This window comes from Colias croceus, chromosome 2 (genome assembly GCF_905220415.1).
Source record: "Colias croceus chromosome 2, ilColCroc2.1".
Lineage (NCBI taxonomy): Eukaryota > Metazoa > Arthropoda > Insecta > Lepidoptera > Pieridae > Colias > Colias croceus.
The window spans coordinates 8,502,210-8,523,035 of record NC_059538.1 but is presented as its reverse complement, the minus strand read 5'-3'; the positions used below and the strand labels follow the sequence as shown (position 1 = coordinate 8,523,035).

The 20,826-nt window shown below is 33.9% G+C and overlaps 2 protein-coding genes across 3 annotated transcripts; one reads left to right on the top strand and one right to left on the bottom strand.

Annotated features, from left to right (window-relative positions):
• Positions 1 to 3,496: 3,496 nt before the first annotated feature.
• On the bottom strand, positions 3,497 to 7,653 carry LOC123704051. Of its 2 annotated transcripts, none has more exons than XM_045652317.1 (7): positions 7,480 to 7,653; positions 6,367 to 6,582; positions 6,143 to 6,262; positions 5,558 to 5,695; positions 5,045 to 5,165; positions 4,762 to 4,874; positions 3,497 to 4,676 (listed from the first exon to the last, which is right to left on the bottom strand). In XM_045652317.1, the coding sequence occupies exons 1-7, from the start codon at positions 7,501 to 7,503 to the stop codon at positions 3,933 to 3,935; spliced, it is 1,476 nt and encodes a 491-aa protein (XP_045508273.1). In that variant the 5' UTR covers positions 7,504 to 7,653; the 3' UTR covers positions 3,497 to 3,932. The 2 variants fall into 2 exon arrangements, with proteins under 2 accessions (XP_045508273.1, XP_045508265.1); XM_045652309.1 differs by having other exon boundaries at positions 4,762 to 4,877; positions 7,480 to 7,652.
• Positions 7,654 to 12,711: 5,058 nt separating this feature from the next.
• Positions 12,712 to 19,043, top strand: LOC123703988 (nicastrin). Its single transcript, XM_045652219.1, has 15 exons — positions 12,712 to 12,946; positions 13,114 to 13,215; positions 13,465 to 13,660; positions 13,926 to 14,129; positions 14,218 to 14,319; positions 14,478 to 14,568; positions 14,683 to 14,752; positions 14,891 to 14,995; positions 15,286 to 15,527; positions 15,800 to 16,067; positions 16,172 to 16,326; positions 16,435 to 16,665; positions 17,510 to 17,612; positions 17,971 to 18,196; positions 18,629 to 19,043. The coding sequence occupies exons 1-15, from the start codon at positions 12,901 to 12,903 to the stop codon at positions 18,651 to 18,653; spliced, it is 2,166 nt and encodes a 721-aa protein (XP_045508175.1). The 5' UTR covers positions 12,712 to 12,900; the 3' UTR covers positions 18,654 to 19,043.
• Positions 19,044 to 20,826: the final 1,783 nt, after the last annotated feature.

Genomic DNA, 20,826 nt, shown 5'->3' with positions numbered 1-20,826 from the left:
ACTTTAATAGTAACTTAAGGTTTTATTTTTTTATAAATTCACTAGCTTTAAATTAATATTTACGCCATCTAGTAGTGAGTAGGGAGTAAAATAGTTTACAGTTTGAGAACACTGCCATCTACATGAAATTCATATAACTGTTATATTATATAATAATTTATTAGTTATATTATATAAGTATCTATACGTATAAACTTTACTTTTAAACGAACCAATAGCAGCAAGACACATGTCGTCGCAATTATTGCTCTATTAGAAAATAAATAATATTTGTTTGCTTATGCTAATACCTGTGGTCAATACAATGTATTTGTTTTGAACTCTGTGGTTTTGAATGAATACAAATTTTGTTCGGGAAGCTTGTTATAATTCTGAATTACTCACAAAGTTGCTGTAATAATGCTGAATTGCGAACCTTTTGCTTAGTCTCTGCTGTATGTATGCTGTATCTGTAGCCTTACTATCAAGTAAAATTTTCTACAACAGAGTGCGTGCGGCCGCGGTGTGCAACGAATGATCAATGAAGGTGCAAATTTCAATTGAGTTTCGTACGTCGTATCATCACGTATCGTGCTCTGCGGTATAGATAAACCAGAATCTGATGGAAATTAGGGAAATTAAAATTTTGAGTGTGCAACCCTCGGAAAAATGGACTGAAAGATACTGCTTATTTTTTATTTTGTCCTTTTACTCAATCACGCCTAAACTACTGAACCAATTTTCATGAAATTTGGTATGAAGATAATTTGATACCCGAGAAAGGACATAGGCTACTTTTTATCCCGGGAAAATGACGCATCCCCGGAAATCCTACGGGAACGGGAACTATGCGGGTTTTTCTTTGACTTACACTTACATGACGTATAATATACATATTACTTTTATATAGGTAAAGCATAATCAGTATTTAAACATACCTATATTTGTATCACATTTGTATGTATCAACACAGACTAATAATAATATACTAGGTATTATCATTATGCCATGTGAAAATATGGATGTAAGGTAAGGTGGGGGAAGACTATCATAGTGTATTAACTCGATAAGCACAGCTTCTTTCTCTAGTTTGATACGCTGATAAAGTAGGAAATACTCAGGAAGTTCTCGGCTCAAAACACAGATGTCGCTACTTAACGTAAAAAATGTGAACATGAGACATTTCTAAGTTGACATTTGAGGAAGCAAAACACGAGGTCAGTGTGTAGTGATTAGAATAAAATTTTCGAGGGAAAAAGAGGTGAATTTGGAATAACACTAGCTTTTAAGTAATGATATTGGTCCCACGTAAAACCAATTTATTTAAAAAGAAATTGATCAAAACAAATACATAACCTCTAAATCGCGAGGTGGGGCAAGACTATCATTCGACCTGGGGCTAGACTAAGGGCGTATTCAGAAAGAAAGCTTGAAACTTATAAGCGCTTATCGGCGCTTGTCAATGCTCAAACCAGCTTGTCAAAACCAGCATTGACAAGCTTGTCAAAACCAGCATTGACAAGCACCGATAAGCGCTTATAAGTTTCAAGCTTTCTTTCTGAATACACCCTAACATATGGCAGTCTTGCCCCAAGTCAGATGTTGTAAACATTTTTATCTATGGTAGGTACAGGTACTTATTTAGGCCTATGTCCAGCAGTGGACTGATACAGGCTGATGATGATGATGACTTATTTTAACAAATTGGTTTGACGTTTGGATGGTTGCTAATATTGCTCTCTCTGCATATATACAATTAATTTAAAAAAATATCCTCATAAATATTTATTACATTGGAAGCAAATAACTTCTAAGTTTTTAATGAATGTTTTTAAAAATTATTTACGTAATTATTCCTTAATTTCTTTGTGTAAGTTTAAGTACTTAATTGATTTTTTTTGAAAAATATATCCAAAGACGTAATAAAACGTTGATTTTATTTCTTTTTATCTAATCTTTTAATGAGGTCAACTTATGTTCTGTCTGATATTTAAAAATTCTGACTTTTTTTAATAATTTTATTACAGGATTTCCCGGGTTCTACACTGAATTTAGTCATATGTTAGTCTTCCTCCAAATAAAGAAAAAAAGGTTCTACACCCCTAATTTTTGTCATATGTTAGTCTTCCCCCAAATAAAGAAAAAACTGAATAAGTGCAAAACTAAACGTTATTCTGTAACACATAAAGTTCCAAATCTAAGTGACAACTGTAATGTAACGGTTTTTTGACAGAAGTTAAGAAAGTATGTTATAAATCAAAGAATAAAAACAGTGTTAGTCTTACCCCGTTTAGTGGGGCAAGACTAGCAATTCAGATAGTCTATATAGTCCAGTCTGTGGGGAAATGTAAAAGCCTCTGCTCTACAAAAGGTGGCGTAGAAAATGTTTTGAAACAATATTGTTTAGATATGAAAGGTTAATAAAAATCCAAGTTTTCGACCTTGACGGACCCAGGCGCTAGCCGCCATCTTGTATTAAAGGTGCTAAAATTAGGTATATTATAAATAACTTCTCAATTGTTTACTAAATTACAAGAGTGTCTATGAGGGGTTCAAAGAAGACAAAATTACCTACATTTTTTGCATACATGATTATTCTGTAAGTCTTAAAGGTAAAAAGTTACAAGCGACGGAAATAATAATATTTACAGAAATCATATAATTTTAATTTTGTTTAAAAATTGTACAGCTATCATTTTTTAATTCTCTTTGATGGCCCGGGCTGGTTAATGGTGGCTTCTTCATTATCGTTGCTGAAATTTTCTGTTTCATTGTCTGTATTTTTAGTTTCCAACCATGAAAAAAAACATACCGGCCGAATTTATCAATTTTTTATGTATGTACACCGATTACTCTGAGGTTTCTGAACCGATTTACGTGATTCTTTTTTTGTTCGGTGCGGGATGGTGTCGAATTGGTCCCATAAAAATTGTATTCGGATAGGCAGTAGTTTTTATTTTATGAGCATTTTTGTCTGTAAGGTATTTGTAAATTTTGTAAGTGCAAGTTTGAATTCGGTTGTTTTTAACGCAGTTATCACTTGTTGCAGCTATTGTATATAATATGAAATGAAGAATACAATCGATCGTAATCCAAAGATACATAGACTGTGCACTATGGCGCAAAAACTGGTTTGAATGTGAATTGTCTCTTTCTAATGATGTGACTATGGCCCAAGAAAATATGGGACAAATTGCGTGAAAATCGATCAGGTAAAATTTATCAGATAATCTCACAGTCACAATCTCTCGGACCAATAAAAAGTAAACGTTTCCGTCACTTGGGATAATATTTGTCAATTATTTTAAAACAGTCGTTTCCTAATTTTTTATTTTCTGTCTAAAAAAATTTGTTATACCCGCCCCGGGATCGTCCGCGTTCATTAAAAAACAATAAAACAAACTAAATTTACTTATAGTTATGTATTTATAACTAGCATTTGTCAGTGATTATTATTAAACAATAATATTCTACATCAGAATTCACGATTATGATATTAATAAAAAAACAAGCAACATCAATTTATTCCTAATTTAATTCTATACTTATTCATATTATAACGTCAATGTCATATAACATAATAAAAAGTACATAAACCAATTAAATTTTCATACATTCATGAATTTCATCCTAACTAAAGTAATTAGTTTCATAACATTCAATTTAAATATTATGCATCTATCTGTATTACCACAAATTTCTTACTCTGGGGATGATCAGAAACCTGTCATTAGTCTTAAGTAGTATTTAATTTGCATGATTCCCACACGCACATTTTTATCACAGCACTTATTGCAATATTGCAGTGTCAAAAGACGGAGTTATTTACATTAATATAAAAAGGTCATTTAACAGTAAAAACCCCCAGAGAACACGTCTGAGACTCAAAATTAGAGTAACATAATCGTAACTATTCAAGTACTTAATCAAAATAAGTATTGAAAATTGTAAATTTATCTACGGTGGCGGCGTCCCTTTCTGTTGGGTCTCCCGTTGGCCGCGGGTTGCGCCTGTCCGCTGGACGGGCCGCTGGACGAGGACGCCTGGGAGAAGTTGGGGGGAGGCACGGGTGGCTCTTGAACTATCGCTAAGCCGGTCATCACTTGTATGGGGTTATTATGCACTAGACCGTTCTGTCTCTGCGGCGGGTTCGACCCGCGCGGCGCGGGGGCGGGCGACTCGCCGGGGGTCTGCGGTGCGTTCAGAGCCGCGCGCAACCGTTGCCGCATGCGCTTGCGAGCGTTGCGCGACAGAGGTTGCGCTCCGTTGGCCGTATTGTTCTCTACGACCGGCTGCGACTCGTTTTCCGACGACGCGGCCGTCCTGTCGTTATTCGACTGAGTGTCGAGCATAGAACGGATTTCGGCTTCGGTGCGCGCGATCGTGTTGGCCTCTCGACCCATCGCGGCGAACACGCGAGACAGCCGCTCGACGTCGTTTTGGAAGTCTTGCAGGAAAGGCTCCATGTTGCGCGCCACGGCAAAGCGAGTCGCGTTCTGTGTGTTGCCGCGGTTGGCGACTCTAAGCACGGCGCGTGGCTGGGTCTGGTTCGTCAATTGGTCGACCGGTAGTCTGCGCACCGACAGTTTACCACTTATAGTCTCAGGTGCCAGTAAAGCCTCTGCGTCCAAACCCTTTACGGCTAAACAATGCCCTCGTTTTTTCAACGAGCCCTCACATGATCTCACGGACCATACCTGTAATAGAGACAATCATCAACATAAATTTTAATTTATTTTACCCATTCCCATAAAATAACTTTAATAAAAGAGTAATACTTACACAGTCAGAAAATATTGCTTCACGGTCATTACCAGATATGGTAACAGTGTAGTTAAAAGCATGTGCTACCCATGGAGAGGCAGCCATTGTCAACCAAGCGTACAACGAGTCATCTGCTTAAATAAAATTGCTTTTGTGATTATGTGAATAAAAAGTTTGATTTTTATTTTAATTTTAGGCTGAAACTAGTCAGATCTACTAGTTATCAAACTAAGTATTAAAAATGGTATACTGTTTATCAGTAAATAACATTTTGAAATATATTTTATAATAGTTTACTTACCATCAATTTCAATAATTAAGAAAAATACACCCATATCAGCAACACGAACTGCCGTTACTAGTCTACCAGGAACTGTAGGGAATTGCCAAGCTTGTAAATATTCCCCATTTTCTGATTGACCCTAAAATATATAATCATTTTTATATATATCCATAAAATACTCTTAAAGTTAATAATGTCTAAAGCCTGAAATCAAGATTAAAAAACTAAATGTACGTAAGTAAAACATACTTGCTTTTCTTGCCAGAAAAATAAGGAAATTTTACATTCATAAGTTTTTAATTACACTGCGGCCTGATCGGGCCAGGCCAGGGCCATAGATTTTCTATTGTGTCTGTGATTCCGGGGGCTGAAGGGTTAATGCATCTTTGCTATCTAATAATTTATAGAAGTTAATAAAAATAGATACATACAAATCTTTCCTAGATAAGTATTTTCTAAAATTATTGGTACACTCGATAATACTTTGGTATAAATTGTGGACTTTAATATTTGTAGTCTTATTATATTTACCTCAAGGAGATCAGGACGATGAAAATAGCGAAGATGATTTAGGAGTCTGGCAGCAGGTAAACGTTCTGCATTACCATTTTTACAGCAAAGACAACGAAACAAACCTTTACAGGCTTGTGGCGGAGCTGGTCTAGATTGCTGTAAAGAAAATTATCTATGTAAATATGTACTGAAATGAGGGCACCATTATCTGTTATATTCTCACATTCTTCAATTTTTCAATATTTTTCAATTTAAATTGAAAAAAAGTGCAAATATAGTAGAAATATAATTTTTAAAAGGTTGATTATTGAGATAATCCATACTAGTATTATAAATGCGAAAGTAACTCTGTCTGTTACTCAATCACGCCTTAACAACTGAACCAATTTGCATGAAATTTGGTATAGAGATATTTTGATACCCGAGAAAGGACATAGGATGGGTTTTATCCCAGAAATCCCACGGGAACGGGAACCATGCGGGGTTTTCTTGGACTGCGCGGGCGATGCCGCGGGTGGAAAGCTAGTAGTAATATAAAATAGTAAAAGGGAAATTTTCTGCTGTGTATACTGAACTCAACAACTATAGTATCTCTATACTTACACTTGAAGCGTTTGATTGACTATCCTCATCTTCGCCAACCTCATCATCAAGTTCGGCAGTAATGGCTTCTTTGGCTTGGCTGCTACTATCTGATGAGCCAGAACCTTTGGTGCTGGATTTCTACAAACAAACAATTTGAATAAACATAGTTTAAAGAAATTACCTAATAGATTATAGGTATTATGTAGTTTAGAATTTCAAAATTTCATATACAAATAACTTACAATTGAGCGTAGTTTCCTGAAATTAGATATCAGTTCCTCCATAGCATAGTTTCTTGTACCAAAGAAAAATGCTCGGCAAACAGGGCACACGTCTAGGCGCATCTTGCAGCGGCCACAGACATGGTGTCCCTCGTTGCATTGAAATATCTGACCCGTCGGAATTTCATAACATACAGGGCATTGTAATAGGTCATCAAGGTCTAACAGTGTTTCAGCCTAAAATAAAGAAAAGCGTAAGTTAAATGTCACAGTTTATCATGTGAATTACTATAACTACTTTAATTGGAACTGGGTGGGTCAATGGAGTTTATTGAATAGGTTTTAATACTTGAATATCAAGATATAGTAACTGTTAACAATTCCTTTAATAACTCGGCCCCCGGAATCACAGACACAATAGAAAATCTATTGTGTCGTGGACCAATCGGGCCTCAATGGGTTATAAATACCTAAAATGAACAGACTATGTTAAAATTAAGTTTGAACTTTCGTCCAAGAGTTTTTCTAAGATATGTTTTTTTTTTGTATCTATTAACAAAGACATTTTGATCAAGGGCACAGTAAAATTACTGAACCAACATTTTTTACCAAACTACTACCTAATTCAAAATGAAAAATAGAGATTATCAAGTTGTAGTTTTCTTTATTTCTATATCTCGTTAATATTATAGTGTTGAAATAAAGTGATAAGATAAAATATTGTTTTATTTACAGGCGAATGTGACTACCATAACAATTTAAATAATTTATTCAAAAATCTTCTACCCTACAAAAATGATTTTTATGCGATTATAGTTTTTAATTAACAATGATGACTTTTTACCATATGCACATAATGCACAAAGTGTAAAGCGTGGTATTTATTGCATTTCTCGATGATGAAGTACATACCTACGTAAAAAACAAATAACACATATACAAGCACACATGTACATTAATAATTGCTTTAATAAAAGTATAACAGACGAGGATATTATAAAAAATAGTAAGAAATTAAAAAAGGACACGTTAATGATAAATACGTATAAAAATATCGACCAACGGACAAGGTTGAAACAATGGAACATTTTATTCAAAACGTAAAATAAAATACTGTATGGTAGGAATACTTGCCTTTACTTCTACTTTTTCAGCCATGATGAAAATTAAAGAAAAGATAAGCCCGAATTAAATAAAATAGTAGGTAACAATAAAGTTAACAGATGCAAAGACAATACGAAACTGATAAAATAAAGTGAAGTCTGAAACACAGCTGTAGCTTTTTGCAAATGGCCGACAAATTCACTAGAGATGCTCTTTAGTCTGTTGAAATTTTGATCTACCTCTTTTATCGGTTTTTAAGAAAATTTATAAACGAGAACCCTTCCTTTTAATTTTCAAGAATATATTTTTAAGATTATGTAAATAATATTATGATTTCATTTGGAATTGATAGCAGAATAGGTTTGGAAAAATCATTCAATCATTCACAGCATTATTTATAAAATTAATATATATTACGTTATTTTTTTATAAGAACATTTTTAGATTTGATACGCCCATGGAGCTTCCCGCAATACTATAGAAATAAAAATATAAATATTTCAGGAATTTATATGTAGGAATTTAACGGCATCACTTTTTTTATTGATGACCACAGGCTATAATGACTCATAACGTACTTTATATTCTGTGACGCATACTGATAAGTGAAAACCAAGAAGCTTATATCCTCTAATACACTGGAGATTGCACTATGACCATTAACTTGAAACAAGAAACTATGACATTCAATGACGTCAGTCATGTTATTTGTCTCTTTCTGTCGAGTGACCACGCTGGTTTGTAAATTCAGGATTTTTCAAAATAGAAAAACTAAAAATCATGGTCTATAAATAATAACGACATATATTTTTTAACAGTATTTATATTATAATATTATGGTCATACTCTATAGGTAGGTACATACAATTTTAATTGGTACCTATAGAATGATAGTTATAAATAACTTTTGGCTACAAAGCTTGGATATGAACCGATATATAGCATTAACATCCTTTGTAAATAGAGGAAAGTTGTGTTTTGCATCAGATGCTGTTTACCAAATTGTTAGCTACTCAGATCTTCTTTTTAAACGCGTTGCTTCGACGGGTCAATTTCAAGCCAGAATCATCAAAGAAAAACTGTTTATAGCAGCCTTGCACAAATTTCAGCTAACTTTACAAAGTTTATTTTTCAAAAGGTATTTTTTTCTGGGTCGTAATCCTCAGTAACCTTGATGGGCACATATATTTCTTTTTATTTTACTTTTTGGAAAGCTGAAATACGTAAAACAAAAAAATATGAGGTAAGTTAAAAAAGTATAAATTTCAATGTAAAAACGAACAATCTTATAACTACATGTGAGTGCAATACCGATGTCATGTGTTGTTTCATTACTAGTAACAATCTTTAAAATGGTGTTCTAAATTTTCATCATAATATTGTTATTACAATATATTGTCTTCGCTATCCATAAAAACTCGTCATCATGGTTACCTTACTTGTTAAATCTGTTTATTGAAAACTTGTTGAAAAATGATAAAGTATTAGGGAAATAACAAATTTAACATGACTGCTTACTAAAATGATGCTAAATTAGACAATTTTTGCCATTGAAATGATTCTAAACAGGTAAATGCAGGAGTTGAGGAATATTGAGGAATATTGTAAATAACGTAAATATACACTTGCCTGTGAAATTCTATGCCAGAATTTGGTGTCCAAACACTTCTGCAATTTTGCACAATACAATGCATTCTTTATATTCGGAAAATATTCATTAAATAAGCAACAATATTAACTTAAATATTCGAAGCGATGCAATTTTTTTGACACACATGCCATATTGACAAAGTGAGAGTTGCTACAATTTTATTATGGTGACTACCCATAATCAGGGAGTATCGCTTTTTAACCCCTTATTGCATGAATTATGAAGGAGATGAAATAAAAATTATTTTTTTGCAAAAAAGTGTTTATTAGACCTTACATTATGAGATCAAATTGAGAAAAAAAATTATTTACTTATATTATAGAAAATATGAAACGGCGCCATATTTGGACTCGTATGCAGTGTTTGTTGTATTTTTTCTGTCATATATGGCTTCGTATGCAATTAGAAAAAAGTAACTAATTAATAAAATAAAAACATATTCCGGATTAATTTCACACACACGGTTGCTAAGCCCCAAACTTAACTTAGGCTTGTATCCTGAATGCTAAGTCAACTGAAATACTACATATACTTTACATAAATCCTATCCTACTAATATTATAAATGCGAAAGTTTGTGAGGGTGGATGTATGTGTATTTGTTTGTTTGTTACTCTTTCACGCAAATACTACTGAACCGACTTCTATGAAATTTAGCACACATAATGTAGAGGGTAACTTGGACCAACACATAGGATAGGTTTTATCCCGGAAATCCCACGGGAACGGGAACTATGCGGGGTTTTCTTTCAAAACGCGGGCGAAATGTTAGTACTTTATTTGGATGCTTAAATAACACTCAGAATCACAGCCAACTTATACTTCGTGAAATTGCTAAAAACAATAATCATGTACGTTTGTCATTATAACATCAAAACACGTTATATTTTTCACATAACGTGAAGGAACGAAATTGGAACAATATAGGCATAGCTGACGGGCGTTCTTCTTCCAAATTCGGTAATGACTAATCCCATCAGATTGTACAGAATCAAAATGAAAATCTAGATGTCTTGCAGGAGTTTTTCGTAGCTTTTTTGCAGCAATTGGCGAGTTAGGAACACGCAGGAGACATCAGAGATGCTGATGTTTCTAAGTTTTTGAGAGACGACCACGTCTTTTGGTAATAAGAGCTTTCCCAGACTTTCGCATAGCTCTGAAACGGCTAATCAAAAATCATACAGTGGCATATAGCATGAGTCTGTATTTATTGATGATGATATGATATTTACATGCTTAGCAGTGAGATAAAAGTGTGCAGGATCGATACTGGAACAATCTGTGAAAGTATCCTTGAATGCATACCAAGCCACATATGACATAATATATTTTGGACGGAATGCATACGAAGCCAAATATGACAGATTTGGAAAAGTACAAAAAACATGATTAAAACAAAAAAAACAACCTAACCAAATGTTTTATCTTATTTTAGAAAGACTAAAGAATGAAGTAATATTTTTTTTCATGGCTTTACTCACCTTTTTGATATTGAAATCTTAATTTGAAAATCACGGTTTTTTCCGCGCACTCAAACCGTCGCACGCGCTAGACTAAATCTATAATATATCTGATGGATAATATTTACATTGTATAAATTAATTACATTCCAATTCTCGATGAAATGCTGTTTAAGATGTAAGGTAGTTTTTTTAGATAATGTTTATAGTTAGCCTATAAAAAATTCATAAACTTCGTCGTCCATATATGGCTTTGTATGCGGTAAGGGGTTAATAATTGGTTCAGATCTGTGGTTCAGATACTTAGTTTATTTAGCATAAATAATAATTGTCTCATCCAACAATGCTTCTGAATGACGTTGTTGGCAATTTATCAACAAACTCATGTACAAAAACTAACCTTTTGCACAGAATATTACAGTATACATAGTAGCCTTGGGAAAACTTCGTATTAACAGTGGCAATACCAAGTTAGGTGTGAAAGTGATAAAAAACATGAACTGGGCAATATTTTCTTGTTACACGTCAATGTTCATACCGAAATCTCCAGTGTATTAGATATAAGCTTCTTGGTGAAAACCAAGAAGCTTATATCTAATACACTGGAGATTGCACTATGACCATTAACTTGTAACAAGAAAATATGACCTAGAATGACGTCAGTCATGTTTTTTGTCTCTTTCTGTTGAGTGACCACGTTGGTTTGTAAATTCAGGATTTTTCAAAATAGAAAAAACTAAAAATCATGGTCTATAAATAATAACGACATAGGTATATTTTTAACAGTATTTATATTATAATATTATGGTCATACTTTATAGGTACATACAATTTTAATTGGTATAGAATGATAGTTTTAAATAACTTTTGGCTACAAAGCTTGGATATGAACCGATATATAGCATTAACATCCTTTGTAAATAGAGGAAAGTTGTGTTTTGCATCAGATGCTGTTTACCAAATTGTAAGCTACTCAGATCTTCTTTTTAAACGCGTTGCTTCGACGGGTCAATTTCAAGCCAAAATCATCAAAGAAAAACTGTTTATAGCGGCCTTGCACAAATTTCAGCTAACTTTACAAAGTTTATTTTTCAAAAGGTATTTTTTTCTGGGTCGTAATCCTCAGTAATCTTGATGGGCACATATATTTCTTTTTATTTTACTTTTTGGAAAGCTGAAATACGTAAAACAAAAAATATAAGGTAAGTTAAAAAAGTATAAATTTCAATGTAAAAACGAACAATCTTATAACTACATGTGAGTGCAATACCGATGTCGTGTGTTGTTTCATTACTAGTAACAATCTTTAAAATGGTGTTCTAAATTTTCATCATAATATTGTTATTACAATATATTCTCCTCGCTATCCATAAAAACTCGTCATCATGGTTACCTTACTTGTTAAATTTGTTTATTGAAAACTTGTTGAAAAATGATAAAGTATTGGGGAAATAACAAATTTAACATGACTGCTTACTAAAATGATGCTTATTTAGACAATTTTTGCCATTGAAATGATTCTAAACAGGTCAATGCTGGAGTATTGAGGAATATTGTAAATAACGTAAATATACACTTGCCTGTGAAATTCAATGCCAGAATTTGGTGTCCAAACACTTCTGCAATTTTGCACAATACAATGCATTCTTTATATTCGGAAAATATTCATTAAATAAGCAACAATATTAACTTAAATATTCGAATCGACGCAATTTTTTTGACACACATGCCATATTGACAAAGTGAGAGTTGCTACAATTTTATTATGGTGACTACCCATAAGCAGGGAGTATCGCTTTTTAATAATTGGTTCAGATACTTATTTTATTTAGCATAAATAATAATTGTCTCATCCAACAATGCTTCTGAATGACGTTTTTGGCAATTTATCAACAAACTCATGTACAAAAACTAACCTTTTGCACAGAATATTACAGCATACATAGTAGCCTTGGGAAAACTTCGTATTAACAGTGGCAATACCAAGTTAGGTGTGAAAGTGATAAAAAACATGAACTGGGCAATATTTTCTTGTTACACGTCAATGTTCATACCGAAATCTCCAGTGTAGATATAAGCTTCTTGGTGAAAACTTCAAGGTGAGTAGGTAATGACATTTGACAATTGACATGAGACATTTGCATCCATAGAGGAAGGATGTATAACTGAGATTTGCATCTGCGAATTGCGATCGACATAAAATACGGCTAGTGTTTATTTATATTTTTAATTTTAGCGTAATTCCTTATAATAATGAATTTAATTATATAAGATCCTATTAAAAAAGCTCCAAATAAAGAACAATTAACAGATATAATTCAATAGATTATAATTCAAGACAATGATTTTAAACATAATTATTCTGTGTGTCGTCGTGCTCGTCACAGGTATTTCTTTATTTTATTACTTTCTATATTCTAATGTAATGCCAAAATATCATAACATAGATTTTAAAGTTTTCCATGCTGTTTTGCGATCACATTTCATTAGTTCTCATTATTTTGATATGCAATGCATAATAATTTTAACTGTACTTACATTTGATTTGATATAGATATAAATGGTGAACGACTGCATGGTCAAATTTATTCGTCGATTGAAGGAAGTGCAGCTTGTTTCAGAAGACTCAATGGCACACATCAAATGGGATGTTCATGTAAGTAAATTTCTCAGTAGATAATAATACATTGATAATTGATTATATCTATTCCAGTTTACTCTTTCTCTTACGACGTCGAGTTGTCGATTTTGTTATGGTTAGCTATTGTTCTGTGGAACTAAAATCTAAAATTTCAGTTGACAGTAACTTTTAGTTTTTGAGTTATTTTAAAGTTACTGCATTTTGTTTTTAAATGCATATTTATTGCAAATATGTTTATTCTTATAGAAATTCCTTTTATTACAGCAACGGATAATGGTGCGGTTGGTGTAGTACACATGATATTTGATGTAGGTGATGCAGAGTGGATAGTTCATAATTCAACTGCGGGACCATATGTTGGAGTTGTCAGTACATCACTGTTTCACAGTGTAATAGATCTTTTGATTAGTGAGCCCAGTAATGTAGCTGGAATTCTGCTTTACGATAATGCAACTATGAGGTAATTTTGTTTATCAGGCTTTAATTATAGTCATAGATTAGAGAGTGGTACTTTACTGTTATGAAATACTTCTTGAGATTCTATAAAAATGAATTCCTGTCATGTCCTTTCGTGTGACTATAAAATCACATTTATACACATAACACTATTTCTTCTTTTTTACTGTATACATAAATTAATTATCCATTTATCATAATTATACCTATAAGCACTAATGTTATTGTTATAAAATATATGGATATCATTAACATGATATGAATTTCAGACCTAGTTCATTCAGTCAAGAGTCGAGATGTCCAAATGAATACTCCGCAGGCCCTGGTAGTACCTGCTCATCCTCACAAGCAGGTGGCATTGTGTGGAATGATCATGGCACAGGACTGCTCCGAAGGGATGTACCATTCCCTATATTCTTCCTGCCAGAATCGAAAGCCGATGAAATGGTCAAGATTGTCAAATGTTACAACAAGTAATTAGTTATTTTACTAGTTTATATTTTGTATGCACAAACAATAGCTTGTTAATATAAAAATTGTGTTGTATTTCTCATTTCACAGATACAATATTGATAAAACTGAACAAAAAGGACAACCTCTCTGCTCACTTCAACTCAGTTCATTCATGTATGCTGCAGTGAACAGTGCAGTATGTTTACGAAGGTATGTCATTTAATATAAACAATTTATGATTTTAAAATACTCTTTCCGTATTCAAAGTTTGTCTTCTGAATGTATAGATATATGAGAGGAAGTATATTTTATAAGCCAGTTTTTTTTACTTTAATATAGTTTTAACTTTTACTTTATTTATTTATTAGATCTGCATCATCAGCTTTTCTGACTCCAACCAAAGTTTGCGACCCACTCGGCGACTATAATGTTTACTACTCACTGTTTCCTCGAGTACAAGTATGTATCTTTTTACAGCTAAAAATTTCCCAGTAATAAATAAATATTTCAGAGTTATTCATTATTTCATAAATTCGTTGTCGTTCTATGAACTTATTAATTGTTTCATTTTAGGAAACAGGAGTGGAAAGCAAACCAGTGACTTTAGTAACAGCAAGAATTGACTCGGCTTCAATGTTTGATGGTTTGTTTATAATAATTACTTTATGTATATATATTATGCCACTTCCAAAAAATATATTAGATTATGAAAAACAAAATTGACGCGGTAGAGTATTTTTTATGCAATGAGAGCAAAATAATATAATTATTATTATTTTAGGTATTGCGCCAGGAGCGGCCAGTTCAGCGGTCGGTATGACAACGCTCATTGTAGCAGCGGCTACTCTATCGCAAATGATACCCGTTAATGATTCTAAATTGTACGGTAAGTTAAAAATAATTTCAATATATACTACCTTTATAAAACGAATAGTAAACGAGTAGTAGTTTACTTTGAAATTTATCAAGAATTACTTGTAAAAAAAAAATTTGAAATCTATTCTTCTAACTTTACTAATTTTTGGCAGTCCTTAATCCTTCTTTGTTACATAATTGGAAGTGAATAACTTTAGTATGTCTAAAAAAAGTATTATACCTATATATATTTTAAGTATTATGTTTTGTAAAAATTTTCTGTGTCCATGTTTATGATATACCTTTACTTTCCACATTCAGCTCGCAACGTCCTATGGACGCTATTCAACGGCGAATCGTTTGACTACATCGGTTCCCAGCGCGTGGCCTTCGACCTCAGTAGAGAGATGTGGCCCCCAGTGAGCCCGCTCTCTCCCAGTGATATCAAACTGCACATAGAGATCGGTCAGTTGGGCGGGGCTTTGGATGCGTACAAAGATAACGCGTCGTGGCCTATGTATGCGTTCGCGCCGTATGCTGATGGAGATTCTATTCCGCCTGAGGTTTGTACTAACTAATTACAAAAATAAGAAACATGTCTAAATTATTAAGAATGTTTTTTTGTTGAAGTGTACAGAATTAACTAAAAATGCCTATATTGCCTTATGCTATTTCAGTTAATTAAGTAAACTATTAATAAATAAAATAATTTCGCCAAATATAGTGGTTTTATGAAATTTCGATTATAAACCATATGTTATAAGTATATTTTGTCGTTGAGAAATTTTAAAATACCTTCTTATTTATTTATATAATATTATAACCATTTTTACAGATAACAGAATTCTTAGCTGAAATGTCACAATCTGTCACCAAACACAACTTTACAATAGAGCCAGCGTTCACCAAGAATTTGCCGCCATCGTCCCTGCATTCGTTCAGAAAGATACTTCAGAACGAAACACTTAGTGGGAAATTACCTGAAGTTCTTTTGGTGGATCATATGGACACTTTTACGAATATGTACTATGAGTCTGCGTTGGATGTGTATGATAAGATTGACTACTCATACCACAATTTAAGTATTAGTACTGATGGCAAATGTTAGTATGGTTTTAAATTTTTCGGTGTTTTAATATTTACTTTTTATAGCCTATTTTTATGAAACGGCCTATTCAATTTGTAACACTACATTGTTTACTTTTAGTTATACCAACAGAAGAATTGTTAGCAAATGGAACAATGACACAGAATGAAGCACAAGTAAAGATAGCTCGGATTGCAACTGCTTTGGCACAAACTTTGTATCAGCAAGTGGCTGGTAAACCATACGTCGGTTCTGTAGAAGCTTCGGCTCATTTGGTAAGTCGATTTTTATATTATATACTTATTATACTATTTGGTGTTGACTACTACTGTACTACTGCTTTCATGCCTAATTTGTTCTGAAATATTCTAATATAATTCCAGGTGGACGAAATTCTATACTGCCTGTTACAAAGCCAAGCGTGTCGGCTGATTTCCGCTGCGGACTATGCGAGCAACACAGAGGAAGTGACCACAGAGAAAGCGGCGTCTCTGTACGTGGGCGTGGCCGCGTGGGCCAACACGCCGGCTGTATATGCGGGCCACGTGCTAGCGCTGCTCACGGGGGAGCGGGTGAACACTAACCGGACAGCGTGCGATGCACTTGATACGTCTGTAAGTGCTTGGGGATAAGTGTAAATTGTATTTGGTTGGGTTACACGCGCTGGACGTGTATGCAGGACATGTGTTAGCGCTGCTGATGGGAGAGCGGGTGAACACTAACCGGACGGCGTGCGATGCACTTGATACGCCTGTAAGTGCTTAGGGATAAGTGGAAATTGTATTTGGTTGGGTTATACGCGCTGGACGTGTATGCGGGACATGTGTTAGCGCTGCTGACGGGGGAGCGCGTGAACACTAACCGGACGGCGTGCGATGCACTTGATACGCCTGTAAGTGCTTGGGTATAAGTGTCATTTTTATTTGGTTGCGTTACACGCGCTGGACGTGTATGCAGGACATGTGTTAGCGCTGCTGATGGGAGAGCGGGTGAACACTAACCGGACGGTGTGCGATACGCCTGTAAGTGCTTAGGGATAAGTAGAAATTGTATTTGGTTGGGTTATACGCCCCGTCCGTGAACGTAGGTCACGTGATCGTCCTGCTCGCAGGTTCAGGGTAACAGGACGGAGTGCGATGCGCTAGATACGCCTGTAAGTAATACGGCGATATGGGGTGTTTATATTTAGTAGGTTTATAGTATAGTCGGTTGCGTATGCGGGCCATGTATTAGCGTTGCTGACGGGAGATGATTAGTGTTCACCCACTAATCGAACGGTGTGCGATGCGCTTGATACGCTGTTTGGATTACGCTGCTGGATGATGCTGGTTTTTATTTTATTAAGTTTATATAGTAGCCGTTTAAGCTGGTTATGTGCTCGTGCTACTAAGTGGCGAGCGGGTGCATGCTAATAGTTCTGATAAGTTATCCATTAACGAATGCATTTTTATTTTCAAGGGATACTCATATTACTTTTTGAGAGGATGGAACCACTCTGGCGTGTGTATTCAGACTACAATGAACTTCAGCCAAGCTGTCAGCCCAGCGTTTATTAAAACTGGTATAGCATTTTAACTTTAAATTTTTTATTTCCAAAAAAATAATAATTTTTTTTTATAATGTAAACATTTTTTTACACAATAATTGATTTTGGAAATTCATTGTTCTTTAATTAGTAATTATAATTTTATTTTTGTATCAACATGTGAATGTTGTTTAAGATAACATTTAATGATTGTATCTGTATTTGCTAATTGTTTTTTCTTGATATGAAAAAATGAAAAAAAAAAAACAATTTAACTTATATGTCGTGAATGTCGTGTTTTCCATTTTAGGTTTTAAAACAACAGATCCATGAATTTATTAACATAACTGCATTAACACTTTTTTGACTATATTTGAGTACACAAACATTTTAGACTACGACTTTTCATCGGGCGAATACTCCACATGGACGGAATCTGTGTGGCAAACGATGTGGGTGCGCGTGTTCGTCACCGCGGGGGGCGGGGGTGCTCGCCTCGCAGCCATCACCGGCGTGTTTGCTACGCTCGTAGCAGCGGTCACTACGTACTGGCTACAGACGTACTCGCACGTGATATTCCCAGCGTTATCGGCTACGCTGGTCGCTGATACGGCGCCTGGGTGAGTTTGATACAGTACTCTGATTTAATACTGATCCGCTACGCTCGTAGTTAAATTCGCTACGTGCTGGCTACAGACATACTCGAATGTGATATTCCCAACGTTATCGGCTACGCTGGTCGCTGATACGGCGCCTAGCGCCTGGGCGAGTTTGATATAGTACTGATTTAATACTGATCCGCTACGCTCGTAGTTAAATTCGCTACGTGCTGGTTACAGACATACTCGAATGTGATATTCCCAACGTTATCGGCTACGCTGGTCGCTGATACGGCGCCTAGCGCCTGGGCGAGTTTGATATAGTACTGATTTAATACTGATCCGCTACGCTCGTAGTTAAATTCGCGACGTGCTGGCTACAGACGTAAAGCAGAAGGGATTGTACTTCTTGTGTACTTATATGTTTTACTAATTCAAAATTTTTTGTTTCAGGATTTTACGGACTGTAAACTGTTAGAGTAATTATTAGTATTGAATATAAGTTTTATTTAACTGGATTTAACCCTTCAACATTCCATAGAATAATGTATAACATCACCTCTACAAAATAGAAATGCGAACATTATTTAAAAATCATTAAAAAAAATTATTAATTTGATTTATTTGTTTTGTATAATGTTTTAATGAAATATAAAATATTCTGACCATAACATTTATATGACATTTGTATAAGGAAAGAGAGTATTAATTATTGTAGCATTGATCTCCGTAAATTGTACTCAATAATTGAAATACATAATAATATAGTTTAAGTAAAAACACTTAGTAAATTTTCTTGGTTTAATTTTTTATTTAACATAATTATTGTATAGATTTAATGGCTATTTAATAAATGTGTTTTTCTTAATTTTGTAATTTATTCGTAGCATTATATAGAAATAGTTGCCAAATTTTTTTCAAAACATGAAATTTGTGCAAACTGTAAGATTCACATAAATTGCATCAAATAGGAAAATAGAAAAGCGTATTAAGAAAGGTCTTTGTTAAATCTCTTAAGAAGATTTTAACAAAAATCGTCGATTTTAACGGCTCAACCACATTTCTTAGGTATTTTACTGCTGGATCTAGATCCAAAACTTCATCAAAACAGCTGCATTTCAAAATGTACGCTGAGAAATCAACTTTAGTTCTTAAGGAGTCCCCACACAGGCCTGCTATCCAGAGGCTGTTGTTAAAGGGGCTTCTACATGACTTTTTACCATCTTCAAATTTCGCATTCCCTCCAACATTAGCAGTATTTGTTGCTCTTTCATTACATTTTTCATGACTTGATTCTTTTTCATAAAGTTCTATTATTGAAGCAGACTCTGGTACTTTAAACCGGACATCAGAAATGATCTCTTTATTTTCCTCAAATGAAATAGTGTTTATTATATATTTTCGTAAATTGCATTCTTGCAAAACCTTTGCATGCTCTTTGGTCCAATTCAGATTCTGATAGGAAAATATCTTTTCCGTCCCTAAATTATTCAGACAATCTGTTGTATACAACTTGAAATATATTATAATGTGTGTCGTAGAGTTAGAAGAATATAATTCGATGAAATCTTTCAAATAATTGACGAGTAATGAGTGTGGGAAATGTGAGTATTTAGATGACACCATCAATGCCCAAGTATCAGGATCCAATACATTTATTTGGTTCCGACTTGTATTATTCATATTATCTGCATACATTCGGTATGCCACCAACAAATTTAAAATGATATGAATAGTATATTCTATATTTAGATCTTCAGATTTGTGCAAAAGAGCGTTGTAAAGTGACATCATGGCATCTAGGTCTTGAAGACTGCTTTTCGGAAATGTGTCCAGATATATTGAAGCTATTATTTGAAAGTATGCGAACATCAAATAATTAATGTTATTCAGCTGTTCACACATGCTTTTCTCGTATGTATAGCCTATAAAAGAATTGCTTAGTGCATCCCTGTCTATTATTTCTAGTAGAAGAAACGAAGTAAATTCATTTTCTATTGTATTTTTCAAGGTAGGTGCAGCGAGTTCTATATGTGGATTGTAATCCATTTTATATGCCGATAGTAAGTTTGGTATAACACAATCCAGGCAATACAGATATTTTGAAATCCTCCTCCTTTTGGTTTTTTCTTTAGAAGTGGTTTTTATTTTCTTTACTGCCGTCATTTTTCGCCACACTTGAGTTTATTAAGTACTTTGATTCGATAAGAATTATTAGTGTTATATCCCAGCTTCAAAGAAATACATAGATTAGGTACCTGGATTTATCAAGACCTAGATGTCATCACTTCATAAATGGGTACCTACTTAATTAATGCAGCGCATTTTTTAAACAAATATAAATTATTTTTAGTGAATTCATTATTTGGACAATATCATCGTTAACTTGTCATTATTCCATCGATTATTATTTATTAGGACAATAAATAATAATTGTCATGTTAGTACGCATTAAAGAGTTTTTAAATGGATTTATCGAATAACTAACGGTCCGCCCCGGCTTCGCCCGTGGTACCTACCTACATGTTAACGTTTTTTTTTTTTCATAAAAACCATCCTCGTACTTCAAGGAATATTATAAAAAAAGAATTAACAAAATCGGTTCAGTCGTTTTCGAGTTATGCGCTTACCAACACTTTTTGCGATTGGTT